General features: G+C 40.2%; 1 protein-coding gene and 1 long non-coding RNA gene across 2 annotated transcripts in view; both read left to right on the top strand.

Annotated features, from left to right (window-relative positions):
• Window positions 1-17142, top strand: part of LOC128922192 (uncharacterized) — a 30727-nt gene extending 13585 nt beyond the window's left edge. Inside the window, exon 3 of the long non-coding RNA XR_008471456.1 lies at window positions 17076-17142. This is a non-coding gene — a long non-coding RNA (uncharacterized LOC128922192). The remainder of the gene's footprint in view (window positions 1-17075) is intronic.
• A 1466-nt stretch (window positions 17143-18608) lies between these two features.
• Window positions 18609-19510, top strand: LOC105212755 (uncharacterized). Its single transcript, XM_011184980.3, has 2 exons — window positions 18609-18998; window positions 19053-19510. Exons 1-2 carry the CDS (start codon window positions 18883-18885, stop codon window positions 19375-19377), a joined length of 441 nt encoding a protein of 146 aa, XP_011183282.2. The 5' UTR covers window positions 18609-18882; the 3' UTR covers window positions 19378-19510.
• Window positions 19511-22301: the final 2791 nt, after the last annotated feature.

Raw genomic sequence — 22301 nt, 5'->3', positions numbered from 1 at the left:
ACCATGCCCGCCATTAAACTGTTAGCCGAGGCCCCCACATTTGTGTCTAGCGGCTGCCTCACTGCAGACGCGTTAACTCAATGCAGCCTGCCTTCGAAGAGCACACATTGTCTTAGATGCATTAGTTGTTCCTTTATAGATATTTGTGTGTGTATCTGTGTGTGCGTCGCGAATTTCTGCGTTGCGATTCGTTGATGTTGGCGGCGTTTATAAATAAATACAGCAAACGAGCGTGAACTCATAAATCTCGACATAAATTTGCATGTTTCCGACACGCTACAGCGCTCACCCTCCGAGCGTGTTCTCCTCCATCCATCGTCCTCCTTCGCCCGCCGAGTGAGCGCATGTTGTGAAAGGATGCTATTTCCTGTGGGCACTCGGCTCGTTTCGTGGCGGAAATGTTGCCACTTCCGGCAGCGCGTTTGCGCTTTGAACACGCCGCTTTGCCGGACGCGCCACTGCAGCGTGACGTCCAAGTAGTAAAGCAGACAGTAGCGGCCTATATGCGGCCTACAACAACAGTAACAATAATACTAATTGCTTGTTGCGCGTGTAAAAATAATTGCTGTACTCGCTGCGCTTCCGACCGCAGTTAAGTGGGTCAGCCGCTGGATGAGTCCGCGAGCTGTTGTTATCAGCACAAAACAAAACAACTTTGGCTCGGACTGCACATGCAGATGGAACTGTGCATTATGGTTTCGCCGCTTGCGAAACATTTAACGCTAAGTAATTGGAAAATGAAATTTTAATTTGTTGCGAGTGAATTAGCGTGAGGGGGTGTGAATGAGTATGAAATAATTCTAAATTTGGGTCTAAAATTGAAATTTTAAACAGTTATTTCGGTAATTTCGGTTTCATAATAAAAAAATTATACAAAAATTCCTTAAAGAGAAGAGCATGAACAACTTAAAACGAAATGTTGATTTATTGTTCTTCAACCGTAATTGAAAGTTTGATGATATGATCTTAAGGAACAAACAACAAAGCTATAGCAATTATGACTGTTCTATTACCTATCTGTAGACCAGGTCAAGCCTCCAAGGGTCTATCGAAACTTGTATTCCTCTTGCCAAAATTTATTTGTTGTCGGATACATCGCTTCTCTGACAGACTAAAAGTATTATATTAAATGCACATGCCAACGTATGTATGTATATGGAGCGCGGAGGTTTGGTTTGTATGTATCACGAGTTCCCAATTCAATTTGAATTTCAAATGCCCGAGACAATTCTCATTTGTAAACATTGCATTTTGGCTTTGAATTGAACTGAAATTGCATTACCTAATTGCATTTCGGTAATTGAGCCATTCTCAATATAATTAAATAAATGAAATTTCTGCAACCTAACTGAGCATCAATTAAAATTTGCAATTCGAATAGATTCGGCGCACACACACACACACACACAACCATATACAGGCGGTGTACTTGCTGCGGAGTGCAGGAGGGTGATTAGGAGGGTCATTTCTGCATTGGCAAAGTACTTGAGACTTTTTTGCAATTGTTGTAAAATTGCTGACTTTTTGAAACCGAATATTAACGAGTTGCTTGTGGCAACCGAACCGCAGCATACCTAAACAAGTCAAAAGGAAGTGGGAGTTCGACAATAATGGGGCAAGGGGAGACTGCAATTAAATACAATTCATTTTGAGCTTAAATGCGATTATATTTATTGTGCAGTGCGAAGAAATGGAAGAATATGAGTTCATTGAGGGCAGTAAGCTTACGTATCATACCGAATAAACAGAACGCAAAGAAATGTATTGATTTGCATCAAAATTGCTGTAAAAATCCTTTAAAATGAGTTTTAGGCAATATAACTGTTGCTCATGATAGGATGTGATATTGAAATACTTAATTGCTGCACTTAATTTGCGAAGCATATTAAATTTTAGTTTTCAGATTTTTTAGTTTAGTATTCCATTTTATTAGAGACCATAATCGTTTTGTCCATTGGGTAGTTCCTTTATTGCCATATCAGCAATTTATTATGCCAAACTCAATTAAATTCACTAACCAACGAAAGTAATTGTAATAAATTAAATCATTTACAAATTAGTTTATGGCGACACTTTCCAAGGCGAATTTTACCATTGACAAGTTAGCGATATTGATATTGAAAACCGAGCAATAAATAGCGCCATCTGTCGACTTTGAAGATTTACTTTCTCATTAAAAAGAAAGCCAATCGCAATTTCCAAGTTGCAGGGGTAAAAAATCACATACAAATAAAGATCACGACATTTCCGAGTACAAGTCATCACAGAAATGTTAGAATATGTTATATTTAAATATGTATTTACATATATTGCATAAACTACAGCATACTTATGCAGGTATAATAGCATATATTTTCTAAGCAAGAAACATGTAAGAGCCATCTTCGCCGGTCGATGATTTCGTGTGCTCACCGATCACCGATCACCTTCGCGCCATCAAACTTTCCACCTGCAGCTTCCGGTTTTGATTTCCGGTCTCGAAGTTGCAATAATTTGCGGCGCCACCACCCGAACGATATCTCGATAAACATGGCCAGTGCAACACTTGTGGTCGCAACCGTCGGTTGGTATGTGGAAAATGGAATGTGGGTGAAATGAACATTAAATTTACATTACAAAATTAGTTTCGAATGCTGTGGCCGGTGGTGGGCACTGCCCGCTAGTGGCGCCCCACGAAAGGAGAATTGCTCCTCAGTTGTGGTTGCACGAATGTGGCCGAATGCCCATTCGCCACTTTTAGCTCGCACACTCGTTGTATGAAACGAACAAGCACATACCCAAACGAGTGACGCGCTAACGGTCCACACACTCTGCTTGTGCATATGTGCGCTCTCACAATTTCAACTATGTTGTTGTTGTTGTCTAATTTATTTTAATGAGTAAAGTTGCGACGTTTAAGTTGAACTTTAAGCGTGCAAATTGAATTACGCGCCGTTGCCGCGCTAACGGTTAGCATGTGGGCAGCAAGCGGGTCCAAATAAGCTCGCTTTCGCGCTGTGAAAGGCCGGCTTTCCCGCTAGCAGGTGTGCGTGGGGAGTCCTTTGAAATTATGCTTTATTTATGCGCAAAATTGCAGCGAAAAGTATTAGAAAACGCGGAAAGCGAAATTCCGCAAACTCCACAAACAGCGGTAAATGTTAACGGTGAAAACGAAGTGAAGCAAAGCGAACTAAAGGCGGAGGAGTAAAGCTGAGCGCCTATAATAACTCTTTATCACAAAAGTTAATTTCTTGATTTATTTGTTTCGTTGGAGTAAACAGCGGCGGCAAATCGGTATGAATAGCAGTCTTCAAACCTATAAACAATCCCCCTCGTATTCCACTGTCTCTTTAAAGCGCATCCTTTAGCGCTGCAAAACTTGTAATTCTCCCTCTTTTTCCCCCCTTTATACTTCGCCAAGCCACTTTCAACTATATGTGTATGCCCCTCGTGCCTCCTACAGCACGCATCCTGCCATATGCGCACTTCTCCGATGGCTTGAAGCGATTTTTGTTTCCGTTTCGAGTTTTCGTAAATATTTGCATTGATTTTCCACGAAATTTGAGGCTTCTCGCAATAATCCGCCTTCCGCTCCTGAACTTGAAAGACACGGTATTTGTTGTGGTTGTTATTGTGGGCTTTGCCTCCAAAATTTGCATATTTTTTCATTCAACGCATGTTTTTCCGTTGCTGCAGTTGCACTGTGCTTACTACCTGAGGAGTATTAAGGTGCCCGACTTTCTTTTGTGGCAGTTGCATATATGCTCAAGTATTTTCGTGACATTCCGCATTGCTGTTGTTGTTATGTCAAAACTCGTACCGTGGCATGAATTGTGACCCAGTTATGAGCGCTTGAGTTGTGGGTAAAAGAATGCAACGCCAGAGGGATAATCCTGATCTGAAGATAATCCTTTCGCAAGACATTTCACAAGGCTTCTTAGCTGGAGAATTTGCTTAAGAATTGAAATATCTCCTCTTATTTACTTATTTAGTAGATGATTTCTAGAAAAAAAGAAAATCCAATGATTTGAGTAAGGTTCAGGAAATTCCTCTGACTATCGTGTATATTGAATGGAAGATGTAAAAGTCTAGATACTTCAAGCAAGCCACTTCAATTGATAACCATGATTTCAACATTTTTTTCTTTTCTACCAAATTAGCTTGATTCGCTTTAATAAATATGCAAACATTCCGACTTTTGCTCTTCACAAATTTCAGCACATTCTTCGAGTACAAAAATGTTACTCATACGCCGCGTTGCATCATCGAACTGTGTTATTCGCTGCAGCGGAAAACTTTCCGAAATTCTGTTTATGTGCGTGCGTGTGTGCACATCATGCAAACAAGCAATTTGCTCTTTTGTGCGCCAGTTCGCCCCCAAAAGCTTTCGCTTTTCCTGCTTTAACTCTTCGCGTCTTCGCATTCGTGCGCGTTGCATGTGAAAATTCATATTTTCGGCGCAAAGTGGCATTATTGCAACTTAATGCCACCAATAAATTAGCCAACCCACGTGAGTGGAATTCTCGCGTTGAAAACGAAAAACGACAGCGAAATGCAGCCAAGTTGCAACTAAAGTACTTACAAAGAAACCGTTACCTGGCAACAGTCAACTTCCTGCGGAGGAAGTGAGTTTGTAACTTATCGCGTCGGAGCGAACAAATGCCCCTTGCGCCCAGCTGCGCTTAGTCGAAGCGCGATGGAGTGATGGCGTATAGAGATGGTAGCTTAAAGTTGTTGCGAACAAATTTGGTTAAAGTTTGGTTGCCTCAACTTTGGGGATAAAAGGGCGCAGCGGAGTCGTTAGTATGCTAAAGAGTGATGCAAGCCGCGTATGTTCCGATATTTTTGTTTATGGCTGGCTAATGACTTCATGTTTTTATCAGCGGATTTACTTTTGGAAAATGTTGAAAGAATTTGATTTTTCTTAATAATAGATGGATCGATCTGAAAGCATCGGAATAAGTCAGAATGAACTTTAGCTTTCTCGCCTTTATGTTTTCAATCGCCTTTAAGTTCTCAATCGACACCTGGCGCGTTCATCTGCGTAAATATTCAGGTCTTGGGCACATGCAGAAGTCGCCGAATCCACATGCATCCAAATCTCACCAATATATAGACTTCTGATAATATGAACCCGAAAGGGTAACGACAGCGCCGATTCCCAAATTTGTTCGTCGAGAAATATTCTTCCGTTCGTGGGCACTTATCCACTTTGCTGGCCGCGTCTGTATTTGATTTAACACACCCGCTGCAGTTAGTTGACTGCGGCAACATCGAAAACGCGGCGAAAAGTTTCGAACAAGCGAACATGCGTGCGAGCAAGAGTTCATGTGTTTGCCACTTGTTTTTGCCTTTGTTGTTGTTTCAAATTGAGTTTCTGTCTGACTGCGTGTGTGTACGTCGGCGGTATGCACCCGTAATGCTTCGCGCAAACTTTAACTGACTCCTCAACTACAGTGGAAAACAATTTATTAAACTCGTCAACGGGAACTTGAGTCTTGTTGCAGCGAAAAGTTCGCAGTTGAAACTTAAATTTCAACACATGTCGGGAGTTTTTCATTACGCTTACTTAGCGAAACAATGCTGTCGCACGAACACACACACACCCTCACATACTCGCACAGACACACATTGAATGCAATACAAACTGATTATATAGCATCATTATATGTTGAGTTTTATAATGTTCCTCTTGCAGTTTCGACTTAATAGTTTTCGCAAACTAGTGTTGAAATATTCGTAAATGAATTTGAGGCTCTAGGAGAGTTCACCTTAATCATAAGCCGGGAAGCAGATGAGCGGAACTGAATCTAAAGTTTAACAACAACACAACGCTTTATATATATCAAAATGATCTGGACGACTATTAGGGTTTAATTTCGGATTTCTTTCTGTCCGTATAGGCGATAAATTGAGTAATAATTGGACTTCATTAGTCTCGTACACGTGTTTCTTGACGCATTAAGTGGGTTTGTATTGTATAAGAGCGAAATCGGACTATTGCTACGTTCACAAAATCGCATGAAAAGCACGCAAAACGCATGAACAACACAGATGAAAGTTTTTGGGAAAGTTGGTGTGGTCCAGCCTCCTAATAAGTTTTCTGTATTTATTTCGCAAACAACTATATAAACCAAATTTATTGAACACATTTCCTTTTAGTATCCGATTATATCTATACCATGAACATGAGTGAATGGGGATAACGACCTCGTACACCCCCCATGAAAAGGTTATGTTATAGAAAAGATTCTGTACTATCTTTTCTATAACAGGCTGCTTTTCTATACAAGGCTGCACTTAGGAGAGGTTTTTGAGTCAAAAACAGTATCTCAACTAAGTTTGGTGCATAATATTTTCTTGACCTCCTGATGCTATATCTTGAAAATTATCGACTGATCCAAATATCAAACATCAAATCTCAGTAGGTATGAATAATTCTTAATCGATAGATCGAGAGTTTTCGAGAGAATTCGGAGGGAATCCCTTTTAATAATGTGCCTCTGTACAAAAAAGTGAAAACTATTCGGGTTGTCAAAGTTTCTGTGAAGTTTATATTAAAGATAGCGGCGAATATGTAAGATATCTCAGTAACATTAAGTGGGTGTATAATCTTGGATATCTTGTAGCTAGGCGACGGAAATGGCGAAGATCGTTCGAGGTATAACCCAACCCTTATGTACAATATTCGAGTATAATGATTTTAGTGGATTTTATGCCGAATATAGCAGTTCTCTTAATTAAATTAAATAAATAATTTGCGAGAGTATAAAATTAGCCCTTCGTTACTTATTGTAAGTAAATATTTTACATATTCGATCGAATCCGTACTCTGGCAACGCTATGAAAACAATTTATTAAGAAATGAAATTCGAATAATGTGAACAGACTCTTCTCGTAGAACTTTTTTTGTAAAAAATAGTGATAACGTCAAAATGTAACTAGCATAAAATTAATGACTTCTGAAGCCAAAATCTGGCCGGAATCTCCTGGTTTTAGAAGATGAATTGTTATTATATATATCAGATTTGCTGGATCATTTCTTTTGATTTAAAAATTTGAACTTTAATTAGGCAAGTCAGGAAGAGTCACATAAACCGGAAATTATGCATGTGAGGGCGATACATTTCATTTGTTGAGTGGAAATGCGAATGCTCCATTTCTGAAGAGTTGCAGGTGTAAGAGCTTACACACTGATTTTCAACAGATCTCTTCACTATTGATATTCTCCACTACTTTCACTTACGAGTCGAAGTCTTTCTGCGAAAGTACAAATTAATTTAGAGTCGAAGTGCGGAATGAAGCAAAATAAAGTGTCTTTCACGTTGCGACTAAAACGATTCGCAGGGTGCGTGTTGGAAAAGCAACAAATCCATAAGTTTTATTGTTGTTCAGCGCAACAATATGCAGTCGAGCACAATAGTTGCTGCGTGGAATCAAATCCGAGCACATTTCCTGTTTGCCACTTCACTCGGCTTAAGCAAAGCAGATTTTCTTTCGCGCTGTTGCAGCTGCAAAACAAATCTCTGGAAGCATCGTCAAATAAAATACGGCAACAACAAAAGTGGAGCGAATGGAAGTAAACAAAGCCAATACGCTGCACTTCAATACACTTGCACTGGCGCAGTTCCCTTCGTTTTGCCACTCCAAATGCCCCAAGTCGAAAACGTGTCCTCACACTTCAGCAACCTCTTTAGTGCCTCCGGGTTGCCCGCCCCGCGCCGGTGTAATCATGTTGCCAGTTTTAGTGCCGATGGCGCACTTACTGTTCTGCTAATGCTGATGTCGACGGTGTAGCTGGTGTTGTTGTTGTTGTTGTTGCTGTTACTGATTAAAATACGAAGGGAACACTGTTGCAGCGGCACAAGCAACGCCGCCAGTCGTGCATATCGGTAATCGTGTTGCCATTTCCGGCAGCGCCATCAGCGCTACAAGCAGAGGATGTCAAATAGACAGAAGAACACGCCGCGCCACCAACTACCACTTCATTCCGGCAACATCCGCTGACGTTGTACGATGTAGCTGAAATTGGCAGCGCGCCAAATGCTATTGGCTCCATGTCTTGCCACTTGTCACCGGCAACGCGCTGCGAAAGATGTGCACACAGATCTGAGCCTCGCGACTAGCAGATAACTAGCTGCGCTCAAATGCCTCTGCGCCGAAGGTGGGGACTCGGGTGAGGCGCCCATCCACTTCGGGGCCGGCGTGCTGCATGCGGCAGGTTGGGTATGCCACTTAAGCTCACTTTGGCGAAAGCAGATAGCAGCTAAGTAGCGGCAAATGCCGCACTGTTGGGATGGGCGCAGGGATCAGGAGGTGGTGAAGGCTGCCGAAGCAATATCTGGCATTATTACCATTACCATTCCTTTAGCGAGCCAGCGCCCGTGCTAAGCAGGTTGTTTGCTGATTTATCGCGCGGGCGAGGTGAAGACGCGGCGGCTTCGGCATGTTCAATGCACTGCTGGATGCTTTTAGACAATACTTGAAAGGCAAAGTGATTGAAGGTAGCTGAGTGGTGAGTGCTGAACGCTGAATGTTGAATGCGATGCTTGCAACAGCTTTCACGCCGTGCAACAAGTACCAATCATTCCGTTCACGCCTTTAAGACGCAATATTAATGGATTTTGCATGGAGATGCAATGGAATTCCGCTGTAAATAGTTTAATGCTACATATATACTATGGGAAATAATAATTTTTTGTCCGCCTGAGGAAGATTTATTGATTGGAGTGGCGATAATATGCAAGTACTTTCTACTTCTATATTTTAGAAAGTGGGTCGCTTTAAAAGTCATATAATCCTTAAATATGAAAACGACATTTGTTAGTTTTTGTGGTAAAGCTAAAAAAGGTAGCTGAAAGTATTTGTTATTCAGAAGTGAAGTGTCATGACATACAGATTAGAATCACGATCGCATATTTAAGAAGACCCTGTAGGGAAATTGTTCGACCCCAAATTGAAAGTCTCTGTTACGAGTATAGAATAATTAATAAAGACAGCTGACCGATGGTTTAATACTTGCCATATTTTGCTGGTTGGGATTAATTTTTGAGCAGTTCAAGTGGCATGGAATACAATCACTTCACATTTGTATGTTTTAATTTCTTACTGGGTCTCTTCGCACACATGCACAATGAAAGCATCAATACTACTTTGACCCTTCTGTCCGGCTTTCTAACATTACTGTTTACATTTCAGTTTTCTCAAGTGTTTGCCCTTATACAAAGCCCTCTTCAAACGTCAACAAAGCAACCGAGAAAGAGAGAGGACCAACCTGACAAGTATCTGGGCACACAAAAACTTTTGACCGCAAAACAACAATAACAAGAGCGACAACGTCAGCAATAATGCGCATCGCTTCAAGTGTCCACACAATTTGTGCACTTTATTTCTTTTGGTTTCGTTTTCTCATTTTGTATTTATCTAAGCACAAGTTGCAAAGTAAACAAGTGGAAAATGCATATAAGACCTTCCACCGTACCGCCACACAACCTCCGTACACACACATGCACGCTCATATAGTCTGGCATTGCAAGACCCTTTGCAACATAGACTTGTTAAGCGATAGATACTCACGCTTGTCTGTATGCGTTCAAACATTACGGTACTTGATGGGGAAAGGTAATGAATGTGTGGCGTGTGGAGCAAAACTCAGCATTCGTGTGTCAAGTGGGATTATGGGAAAATATAAATGTTTTTATGCAATAAGGGCTTAAAGAATATACATATAAATATGTGAGTGGCAATAGATTGAGCTCAAAAGAATTGTGACTTTAAAAATCACACCTGAAATGCAGAACAAATCGGTGATTAACTAGTAGCTTCACTATAAGCTTTAAGAAAACGGGATCCCTTTTGAATAAACCCATTAAAGCCGGATTCAGACGATGTGAATTTAGTACTCGTATCGGTACTCGCGGATGAACTATCAGTAACTTTTGGTATCATCAGTGTCTTAAGGCTGAGTTAAATAAGGCCTATGTTGCATCATGATATCATTGGTCTTCACAAACGCGGTAATAGTTCTGCTATCTTCAGACTTGACAAAGAAGAATGGGTTTGGTGGTGACCTCGTTCACGAGACGAAATATATCCTGTCATCAAACAAACAGTCAGTGCAATCGCGTCTTGGCTATCACGTTATGTTGACAGTCATAACTTTGAAGTTGTAGACAATTCTGTCTATCTCGGAACCAGCATCCCTGATATCAAAGGCAGAATCAGTCTTGCCAACGGGTTTTACTTTGGACTGTGTAGGCAATTGAAAAGTAAAGTCCTCCCTCAACGAACCAAAACCAAACTCTACAAGTCGCTTATCATTCTCGTCTTGCTTTATGGCGCTGAAGCGTAGACGATGTCAACAACCGATAAGGCGAAAAGGAAAAGGTTTTGCGGAATATTTATGGTCCTAAGGACATTGGCAACGGCGAGTACCGATCACGATGCAACGATGAGCTATTCGAGTTATACGACGACATTGATATATTTCAGCGGCTGTCCTGGCTAGGCCATGTTATTAAAATGGACGAAAGCGCTCCAGCTTTGAAAGTGTTCGATGCAGTAACCAGAATCGATATTGGGGCAATTCGTTAGTGACGTCAATTTAGCCTTTTGGAGGGAGGAGCTATAATGTATTTATTAAGTTGTAAAACTCTTCGTAATCTCCTTGTAGTCCATGTATGTTTTTTACTATAAATTAAGTTTGTATATGGAATCGTTAAAGTTTCGATAATTATTTGTATATCCAATTATGCTCCAAACACAATCCTCCATTGAGAGCGACAAATCCGCCTCTGTTTTTTGTCTTTTTGCCCTTTTGCAATAATGAACTTTATTTGCAATTCTCCGCGTATGTAAATATACTCATACATATATACCCCATACAAAAGCCCGTTGATCATTTGCAGTGTTTTGTGTTTTATTTAACCGTATTGAAAAGTTATTGACATTTTTTTAACCTCGTTAAGCACTTTTGTTCGATAAATGTCATGTTGAGTTAGTTGAGTGGCATTGAAGTGTGACAGCGAATTAATAGCGCATTATTTAATTGAAACAGAAACAAAGCGTTGCGGCTAAATAAACACAAAAGGGTGGCGGATATGTGGTTTCAGTATGTGTTGACACTGAAGGATTTACATAATTATTGAGATGTTTTTTGTGGCGCTGGGTGAGGTTTTTTTAAAAACGCTTGAGCAGGGTTCCTGATAGGGTCTGTAAGCTTAACAAAAATAATAATACTTTTAGCCTTCACTTTAGTATATTACTGTTCTTCAATATGGTTTTTATTCTGAAATACAATTTAGCAGCATGAATTCAAGACTCTCGTAATAACAAGCGAATGGGGGTTAACTGCATCTCCTAATTAATATTAAGTAAATTGCGACGCGCAAACAACCACAATGAATTTGTAGTACTGACATCTCGGTGTTATGCTTTCCTTACCTCACGCCCGGGCACTAGCAGGACACTACTCCGCTCGCATTGTTTATGCAATTTAATTTTCTGAGCTGTGCGGCTTCTGCAGCAGTTGCAAATAATTTCGGAGAACTCCAATCTTGTCTTCATTTATTTTTCATTTGCCCAAATTGAACAATTACTTACTAACGAACCCCCCCCCCCCCCCCCCCCTCTCTGTGTGCGGCCGGCTCGCTGCTGCCCTCGCCCTCTGAGGCAAGCAATTTCAACTTCAATTCGCACTTCAAGCGAATGTGGCCCGAAGTGGCTGCACAAGCGCGCGAACAATGCCGAAATGAAGCTGAAGCGCAACAATACTGGGCAACTCACTTAATTTCCTTCCTCTGTCACCCGGTCTCCTTTCGTACCGTTGTGTTGATGTGTAACTGACCTCATTCTAGTCGGCAAAGTGACCTTCGTTGTGCCGTTAGTTCTGCTTTGTATTGCGTTGGCGTTGCTGTCATTGCCGAAGCGAATGTCATTGCAAGTGTACTCACATTTATATGCGAACGCTCCAATATTTTGTTGATGCCACTGCGTGGTACAGGTTAGCGCTCAGTCCCATCTTCAGGGACTGTGTTATTAACGCATTAACTGTATATTTATCTGCTCAAGTGTAGGGCAGTTACTGGTGGGTGGGATTGTTTGAATGCAGCGCCCGCAGAAGCAAATTCGCAAACAAAAAGGGCGTAAATAATCGCACACCCTCGCTGAGTTCGTGGCTGAAATGATAGTGCAGATGAACTTAAGTAAGCAAATACCTATAAATTTTGCATTGATGTTGCTTTGAAGCGTCTCCGTGGCAAATATTTAGTTACATATAACACAATAGATTCGGTTAAAGGTTGAACAGAGAACGATGGTTTAACGGAGCTCGGGAGTTTGAAGTACTTAAAAAAAATCGAGAAGGAAAATGGGACAATTGGGCCTTGAAAATTGGATCTCAACAACAGAAAAAGGGGAGATGGGAATAAGATAATGCATCTAAGTATGGTATAGTTAATGTTAAATGGTTGGTCTACCCTACTACTTTTGGAACTGATGAATAGCTTCTTGGATGAAATGTACGTTTAAGTTTCAACGCTGCGTTTTATCCGGTTCTTCCGAAAGCCCCTGCAAATCGCTCAGGTAGCAATGTATTCAACACTGATTTTTGCCTATTGCCAAATGTGAGACGTTTCTATATGCATTTAGAACATTTAAAAATAAAAATTTATTTGCATTAATTCCATAGGCTTCCCCACTGACAGAGGTTTCCTAGAAACTTTTCAAACTGTGTTTGTGTATATTTTGTGCTTTGTTCCTCAAAATTTGCTATTTGAAAGAAAAGGAAAGGGAAGAATCGCCTTTCTTGGCTAAACACAATGTAAACAGAAAACTTGTCAGGCCTTTGTTTATTACAAGTTGGCTTTAGCATCAGCTTTTGCTGTTGTTGGTGTTTTAGCTACAGTTTTGACAGATTTGTGGATGGCCCGCATGAGTAACGGAGTCACAGGTCATTTAGTTGAGTGCCAGTCGTGGCTATGAGCTATGCCCTGGCATCAGAAAGTCGCCAAAGTTGCGCTGCTGTTCAGGTCCATCTGACAGCTCGTCAACGAACTTTTGAGCGGAGCCAGGCGTAGGCTTTTCTATTATTATTTTTTTTTTTTGTAGAACGAAACTTTTGCTTGCGTTGTTGCCATGGCAGGCCAGCAATTAATCATTTTCGCAACATTCGAGTTTCTTAAGCGGCTTCATTTCGGCTTCTGCTTCGTGATTTAGTTATTTGAGAGAGAGAAAGAGATATTGCGTATAAGACATTTTCATTTATTGGAAAAAGTTATGGTTTTAATTTTTGTGCTTGAATGCGCTGGTGGAGTACGGTGTGTGCGTGTGGGGGCAGGTAGCATTTTGGCGTTGCCACAGTTCAGCGAAATGCTGCCTCCAGAGCTCGTGTGTGGCTTGGGCTCTTGAGTTCGCTTGTGGTGTGGCTGCTGGCGCTGCTATGAATCTTTGTTATTTACGAGCTTGTTATTGTCTCTGCTGCGTCCCCGCTGATGTCGAAGAATTCAGCTTTTGAGCAATAAACTACAGAGCTATGCCCCCATTCCTCACATGTGCATTTTATTATTTTATTTCCCTTTTCGGTGGTTTATCACACACATAACCACAGCAATTTGCATATTCATATAACTGTACTATATCTGCTTGTAAACAGAGTGCGGGCCATACACAAGCAAGGCGGAAGTGCTGGGAGTGCCGGCCGTAAAATGTTGCATGAAAAACAAAAAATTTGCATAACAATCGCTGGCTTCGCAAGCGTGCGGCACTGCGTGAGTATACAAAGTTCGTTTAACGGTTATCAACTCTCCGTTTCTCTCTCCCTGCGTGCAATAACTTTCAATTATTGATGCTTCGGGAAGAAAGCTGGAATGTTGGCTGGCAGTTATTATTATCGCAGTCGGTAACTTGTTTCTTATTTTATTTATTTGTTCGAAAATGTTTCTTCAAATTTAAGGCTTCTGGCAACACCTAACAGTGTTACATTAAAGAGCTCAGCCATTGCCTGATTGGCCAGCCAAATCGATTTATAACTGTATCGTGTGGCACAATGGCTGAAAATATTGCGAAATAACAGCGCTGGACGAACATTAAATGGCTGCTAATTATACGAATAAACGACAACAACAACAACCGTCGATACTGAGAATGAGCCTGCAAGTTGCTGCCTTTAAAAGCAGTAATTAAGCGCACAAATTGCCAACTCAAATGCAATGAAAGCACAATAAATGTTTTCTCTAGCCGGGCTATCATGACACATGACTACGCACTAACACATACACACACAGGCATAATTGCAATGTTATAATGATATATCTTCTTGTTTACTTGGCGGTTTTGCTTGTAGCTTCTCGCTGGACTTAAATAAAATATGAACTTCGGTTTCACACGTGCCCGAAAAGCGTACGCACTTACTCACACACACACGTAAGAATATATATATGGGCGACCAAAGCCCAACAACTCTTCCCTTCCCGTGCAATTGCTGCGTCCACGCTTATTTGTTTTGCGATTTTCCGCCTTCAACGCGCTCCACATTTTAACTTCATTTTCTTGACCATGTTTAAATTTATTTTGTTTTTGTTTTTTCCACTTTTTTCTCGATGTTGCTGCCTTTTATAAATGCACCACCTGCGGTTGCCACAGCAATGGCAGCGACAGCAGCGGTAGCAGCAGCGATAATTGCATTAATTGCCTGTGGCTTTGCCGTGGCACTCCTCGTTGGCTCCGCCTGGGCCGATTGTTCCGCTGGACGCCCGTCCATTGACGACTGACGGCTGACAGCCGACGTTGGCAACGCGATGGCCAACAAGGGACGCATTTTCGTAATTTTCACAACAATTTCTTTCTTTCTTTTTCTGCTTCCGGCCTTTTCAGGTCAAGGATATTGTAATGCTTTAAATAGTTGCAACGGTGCTCCAAAAGAATCAAAAATAAATAAATAAAAGCAACTTAACGATAAGCAAAAAATGGTTACAAAACACTTTACAATCTGCGAGGATTTAAAGAGCTTTTAAAGCTTTGATTTGAATTCTGAATAGCACACATATTAACTGCTAAATTAGTTTAAGAAATTTTGTTAATGACATTTTATTGACATCCTGATGTCATTGTTTGCAATTGGGCGAAATCAATTTACAACCACGTCCACTATCTATTTTGAACACCATCTGAGTCTTTCCCTTTACAGTATCCGAGTATAAAGAAGAACCAATGTCGATGCCATGGAAACCAAACTTTAAATAAACACCGCTTTAGTGGTTTGGTACTGCTCGTATAAAAATTTTCGAAATCGAACTATATTTTTAAAGCCCCATATTCGGAACATGAGGATCTCAGAACTGAGTTTTTACTTTCTGAGGAATCTTAATGGAATGAAGTATTGGCTTATTATCAAGCAATGCTCAAGGGTTTTGAAAAAATAAAATCGGGTCAATACTTCTCATTGCCCCTAAATACCTGATATAAGAACTTTAAAAATCTGGGCTTTATACGGCATAAATCGGTCGATTTGTAAGATATCCTAGCAACATTAGGTGAACATATACATAATATAGAATATATGTACTATAGTGTACTAAAATGGGATAAATCGGTTAAGGAATTACCCCAGTGTCACTAGATTACTATATATATAATGATTGATGAGGGTGAAATTGTGTATTAAATTAATATAATTTTGTGGAAGAAGGTTTTTGGGTATAGACCTTCCCCAGGCTCCTATAAAGTGATGAAATCGGTCTCGACCTTAGTATATTTCCTGAAAGTCTTTCCTCAACTTAGAGTCTTATTTGTTGCAAGCATATAAAGTGTTCGGTTACACCCGAACTTATCGCTTCCTTACTTATTATACTCTCGCAACAAAAGTTGCTACGAGAGTATTATAGTTTTGTTCACATAACGGTTGTTTGTAACACCTAAAACTAAAAAAGTTAAAAAAAAAAATTAAGATATCTTGACGAAACTTGGCACAAATATTCCTTGGCACCATAAGAAGATCAAGTTCGAAAACGGGCAGAATCGGACCATTGCCACGCCCACAAAATGGCGAAAACCAAAAACACATAAAGTGTCATAACTAAGCCATAAATGAAGATAGAAAAGTAAAATTTGGATTAAAGGATCGCACTAGGAGGGCGCATATTTCGATGTAATTTTTGTTGGGGAAGTGGGCGAGGCCCCGCCCACAAATCGGTCAAACTTTCTGCAGTCGGTTCTCTTACATACCCCACCACACACCATGAAAATAGTTGAAATCGGATAATAACCACGCCCACCTCCCATACAAAGGTTAGGTTGAAAATTACTAAAAGTGGGTTAACTCACTAACGAAAAACGTCAGAAACACTAAATTTTGCAGAAGAAATAGCAGAAAGGAGCTGTACTCAGATTTTTTAGAAAATGGAAAATGGGCGTGGCATCGCCCACTTATGGGTCAAAAACCATATCTCAGGAACTACTCGACCGATTCGAATGAAATTCGGTATATAATATCTTTTGACACCCTGATAACACGGACAAAAAATGGGCGAAATCGGTTCATAACCACTAATCCTTTCTTTATAACTAAATTTTGAAATCCATCTTAATCCTTCACTTTATAATGTAAACATAAGGAACCAATGAAGATAACGGAATAAAGCTATACACAATTAGTGCATATCATCTCTGGCTTCACTTGTGAAAAAATTGTCGAAAACGGACCATAACTTTTCAAGGCCCCAGATATCGAACATGTTGAACTCAGCGCCTAAGGATAAATTTTAACCGAAAATATGGGTAAATCTCTCAGATATCTCAATTTAATTCAGAGGAAATTGTTTTCTTCTAATAGTGTGTCTCTGTTCCAAAAATTATTAAAATCGGGTCATAACATTTCCATATACCTCATTGTAGGTTTTTCAAAAGTATCTTCTCCTAGCTCCCATATACCTAATTATAGGTTTTTCAAAAATACGGTGAGCTTTATTCCGCATATATGTATTGGTTAAATTTCTTCAATAAATTGCAAGCATATAAGGTGTTCAGTTACACCCGAACTTATCGCTTCCTTACTTATTTTTTAAATGTATTTAATGAAGATATTTTACAATACTTTCAAGTGAGCTGCTTCAATTCAACCTCACAAATAGATACACAAGAAAAATTGACTTAACAAAATCGAAAAAACACTAAAGGCTTTACTCTGCTGATAATGAGTATGGTGATGATGACGCTAAAAGCGTTGACTCACGGTCCAAGTTCGGTTAACGACAACGTAAGCCGATCGATTTTCGCTACGAAGCCGAAAGTAACGGCGCAGTTATGCATGAGCACATAGCCACACGAGGAGAAATAAGACGCAGTAAATCCCAAATGAAATCCAAAGGTTTTTGCTTGTAATCATCTCTTAGTTATCCTTTGAGTCCTGCTTGTGCCAGTGAAGTAAAGCTGAAAAGCTTACGGCTCATTCTGCGGCGTTGGCAGAATTATATAATCTTTTACATAATCAAACGTCAGCATGACTACCCAAAGTCAACTAGATACTGAACGGTGAAGACGAGGCGGAGTGGCTGTTGTACGCGAGTGCAAATGTCAAGTTCTGAAGAAACAGCATAAAGAGGCGTTGTGGCAACAAAGTTGATGACATTTCGAAATTAATTTCTTACACAACAGTTTTCTCTCACAACAATCACCTTACATCTTCTTATCTTCATTCATGTAAGTATTTATGTATGTAAGCACACACGCACAATCAATACCGTTAATATTTATACAAGTAACGGGACATATTACTTTTTTCAGTGGATGTTGTTGTTGTGTGTTGTTGATGAATTGTGCAAACATTTTGCTGAGATTTTGAATCGATGGTATTTATGAGCCAAAGTAGCGCCCACAGCCGCGCCCCCTCAGGCGCTTAAGCAACAAATTTATCTTGATAAACATTAACGCGTTCGAAGCTCAAAATAGGCGAAGACAAAATGGAATTCTTCACTGTTATGCCATGAACTATACTACACAAATATTAATGGGGCTGAATTGTGCGTTTTTGTGGTAGTTGCTTCCCTCGGCTCCGGCGCCAACGACCCGAAAATAAAGTATGCGATAACCGGTTGAGCGATTTTAATGGAATTCGGCCCAAAAAATGTTAATTTACGGCCGTTCGAGCGGTTGATGGATACGGCTGACGCTTTGACAGCAAAATTCTCCAACCAGACGGCGGGGCATGTGGTGGGGTGGGCGTGGCTCGCAGGTGCGTTTGAACGCTGTGTTACCCACGGGCACACCAGAGGCAGGCAAACGGCTGGCTTATTTGCTCATTATGTCTGCCAAAATGTACGCAATTAGGCGATATTCAAATTGCAGCAGCAATTTATGTTGAAAACGGCAAAATTAAATATTTACCGTCACCTTTAAGCGGCGCGCAAAAGCAAACACACATGCGAGCGCTTTACTGGAGTACACACACTAATACAAAGGTGCGTCGCCAACACTTTGGCAAACAGTCTTATGCAAAGATAAAACCGAGTTTGTGCCCCTGCGGTGTGCTCCCCCCTCAATCCTCAATTGAGCCGTTATGTTGACAATTTGCCACCGGCGGCGGCAATTTGCGTCTCCCACTTCGTAGGGCACAAGGAGGCCTTGCCACACATGAGCTGTAGTGTCACACTCGAGCTGCACACCTCTCAAGTAGAAATGAAAATCAACAATAGTAAAACAACAAAATTCGAAATTCAACAAAAATTTGTTACATTTTTATTGCGAAATCAAATTTGTTGCCTGGGAGAGGGAGGGAAGACGCAAATAACATAGACTTGGTCGCTTATCGGTGTGGTGGATCCATTCCGTAAGTATCAAGAGAAGTGTTGTGAAACTATCGTTGAGAGGGAACGCTCGAAAACAATCCACGAAGTCCCGTTCTCAAATGATATGGGCAACTTGTATAGCAAAGTGTGGTCGAGCAAGAAAAAGAACTCCAAATTGTATATGAAACCGCTGCCAAATGATGCCTCGGTATTGAATGCTGTCGAGGATATTCAAACTATGTGAGTGCAAAGGTCATGAAGAGAATAAATATATTTATTTTCTAAACTTTCCAGCACGCCTGAGCAAGTTGAACAGCAATTCGAAGACGTTTGCTGCGCCTCACACAAGGTTCTGTATAGCTTAACTTACAATCCGTGCGGCCAATTGTCCATGCGCATCAGACAATGCTTGGACGAAAATGTCCTGCAAATGTCCAAGTGCTTCGCCGAGATGGACGAGTACAGAAAGTGCGTGAGCGATATGATGGCGCAGAAGCTGGCTGGTGTCGTTATCGACAAACAAGACGGCGACAAATTCAACGAAAGCGATTTGGATGTGGAGACCAAAAGCCGGCCAAGCGGACGAAAGCAGGAGAATGACTCGAGTAGCTGCGCGTAAGCTGCTTAGACTATTTGCTATGTATTATACGTGCGTGAATATAAATTTATATATTTTTTGTCATTTTCGCTTCGAAGCTGAAGTGAGGGCTGTTTCTGAAATAATAAAGCTCTGTATATAAAGGTAATATCAACATCTCTAGTATGATTGAGAATGGATGTAATAATTTCAGTCAGACATCGATGTCTTTATCGCTATTTCGCATTTTCACCAGTCTTTCTATATTGAATAGTAGAATATTAGATTAGTAACCAACAAAATGTATAGATCTCTGAAAAGCGCCGGTCAAGTCGGTCAATCGGAAGTGAGCCTCATTGATTCCTCTCTTTGGCAATGAAAGGTGCTCTTGCACTACTATTATTTATTTCTTATTTCATAATTCAGCCTTTCTTCCATATCAGCGAACAAGATCTTGTGTCAGTATTTTCTTCGTAGCGATTTGCATTGATACGATTTGTCATTTCCCTTTAGCAACTAATTTGATGCAATTTTAGGGCTGAGAAATCCTTAAAAATAACGACAATTTTATAATTTAAAATTTCATGGAATTTCATGGAAATCGTAGCTTACTATGTCTGCAGCAGCGAAGGTTAGACGTTTTTTTATGATTTGGCGATTTTCGTTTTTAAAAGCTCTCACTTCGTTGCTTACTCGTGAATTCTTGATCAAAAACGATACTCTAACGATGCCCCAAACTCTATATTATTCATATTTGACTCGTTGTGACTTTTTCCTAGTTCCAAAAATAAGGAGAACCTTAAAGAGTTGTCGTTTACAAGCATACGAGAAATCGTGGAAAGAGCCAAAGGCTATCCCAAAAATCGAGAAAAAGTTTGTGCTTCGACAGTTGAAATAAGAGCTGGCATAAGTAAATAATAACGAATGGGAACTATTTATTTATTAAAAAAAAAAAAACGAAAATTCCCGTTATTTTTTAACACATCAAGTCTCTGTATATACATCAGTCTCTGTATAGTTAAAAAAATCACTTGGCAACCATTGGTCCATTCATCAAAAGTGTCCAAATTACAAACATTTCATGCGAAGAGGCGTTGTTCACATGCCTTCTAACGAAAAATCTATACCGAGCACACAAAATCATATAGTAACTACACGTGTAACTGTATATTCATATACATATGGCAATACATATATGTATTTATAACTATGTTTGTCATGTTTTTATGACGAATGACTTCTATCACCGGATATTTGCATTTAGCCCCACATGCGCCCCATCCCTCTTTGGCAGTCTCTCAAATTCCAGCATTGTTGTTGTTATATTTGTTATTCTGCTGCTTCTTCCACGTATGACGTATGTATTTGCTAACTTTTCTTGTGGCTTGTATTCTGAAATATACCATCTATTATATGTAGGCATGTATCTACATTTGGGTGGATGTCTACATACATACAAACAGAGATATGTCTATGTCAGCATGGGAGTGGAAATGCTCAAGTTTTTCTCTTCAAACCTGAAATGTCAATTGCTCTGTTTCTTCCTAAGCCTGTTTCCTAGTGCGTTGGTTTGTTGATTTGTGGCTCGGAGAGGTTAAACATGCCTTCGTGCTGTCACACGCGGGGCGGCAGAATGGACGACAGATGATAAATGAAATTTACGGGTATTAGTCAAATGCTGCTGCAAAGTCCGTAAATGAGGGTATGCGCCACATGAGATTAACGCTCGAGATTTGGCTAGTCAAGCTGAGGGTATGCGCTCAACTGTGCTGTTTGCTCTTCCTCATAGCTGTCTTCGGGCTGTTTTTAACAACCTCCATCCAGCCATTGTTATGCAATATTTGTGTTAATTTCTGAAGTTGCCTTATCTATTAGACATGTTTTATTCATCTTTTGAAAATTCCAATAATCATTAATGATGTTTAAAGGGTAAATTTTCCGGGTTATATTATTTGAATGTCAAAAAGAGAGTTTTGTGCCATTTTGGGGTAATCTGAAGCTTATTTATGAGAAATTTTTAATGACAAAGATACTCTCGAAGGATTTTCATTGTCTCTATCGTAGCGACCGTTATTAGAAAATAACGTTTGGCTTTGCTTAATGTTGGTTCAAATTCAGCTGACTGCAGCAACAACTGTATGATTACTTGTAACTGTTATTTCCTCGAATAAAAAACTATATTATTTTTTTAGAGATTTCTTTGCCTTCAAAGCAGACTACAACAATCGAAAAAGACACAAGAACGACATTTATTTCTATTAATTATAATAATTGTTTCTCTTATTAAGCATCTACTTTAGTTTTGTGTTTTCTGCTAATGTAATTATATTTGCAATGGCTTTTACAAGCGGAATCTCTTAATCACATTCATTATTCATTGCTCACTACAAGTGTCTTATTAAATGAATTCCGGAATGTTTTTATTTGCTCGACCACTTTTCTGTTTGCGTGTGTGTGTGTATAATTCATGTGTAATTCGCTTGCAAGCACTTAATCCATGCGCCTGTCCTCTCCGCATCGCACACTTGCTGCTCATTATCTCTTCATTTCTCAGGTCCGCTCAGTCTTCAGAACTCAGACCCATCCCGCCCCCCCCCCCCCCCCCCCTTCAAAAAAAAATATATATAACACAACTTCATGCTTGTAGTTTTTCGCATTTAATATTATTTTCGCCGGTCGCTTTATCTTGTCCAAAACACCAACAGCGTGAACAACGCTACACTGCTCCCCTTCTCCGTCTCCACCATTGAGTGAGTGAGTGTGTGTGTGTGTGTGCGACGCTCATATGCATACAAATTACTGCTCGGTGGTGGTACGTCGGTATTTTTGCTCGTAAATATTTGCATGCATATGTGTTTTTTATGGAAATTAATTATGTCGCCTTTATTTGGCAACATTTCTAAACATGAGCGTGTAGCCGGCGCTGGCTTGTAGCTCGCTCGTTTGTTTTTCATGCCATGAAACAT

Source organism: Zeugodacus cucurbitae, chromosome 5 (assembly GCF_028554725.1).
Source record: "Zeugodacus cucurbitae isolate PBARC_wt_2022May chromosome 5, idZeuCucr1.2, whole genome shotgun sequence".
NCBI classification, from domain to species: Eukaryota; Metazoa; Arthropoda; class Insecta; order Diptera; family Tephritidae; genus Zeugodacus; species Zeugodacus cucurbitae.
The sequence above is the reverse complement of the archived record's forward strand: the minus strand, read 5'-3'. Positions and strand labels throughout refer to the sequence as shown.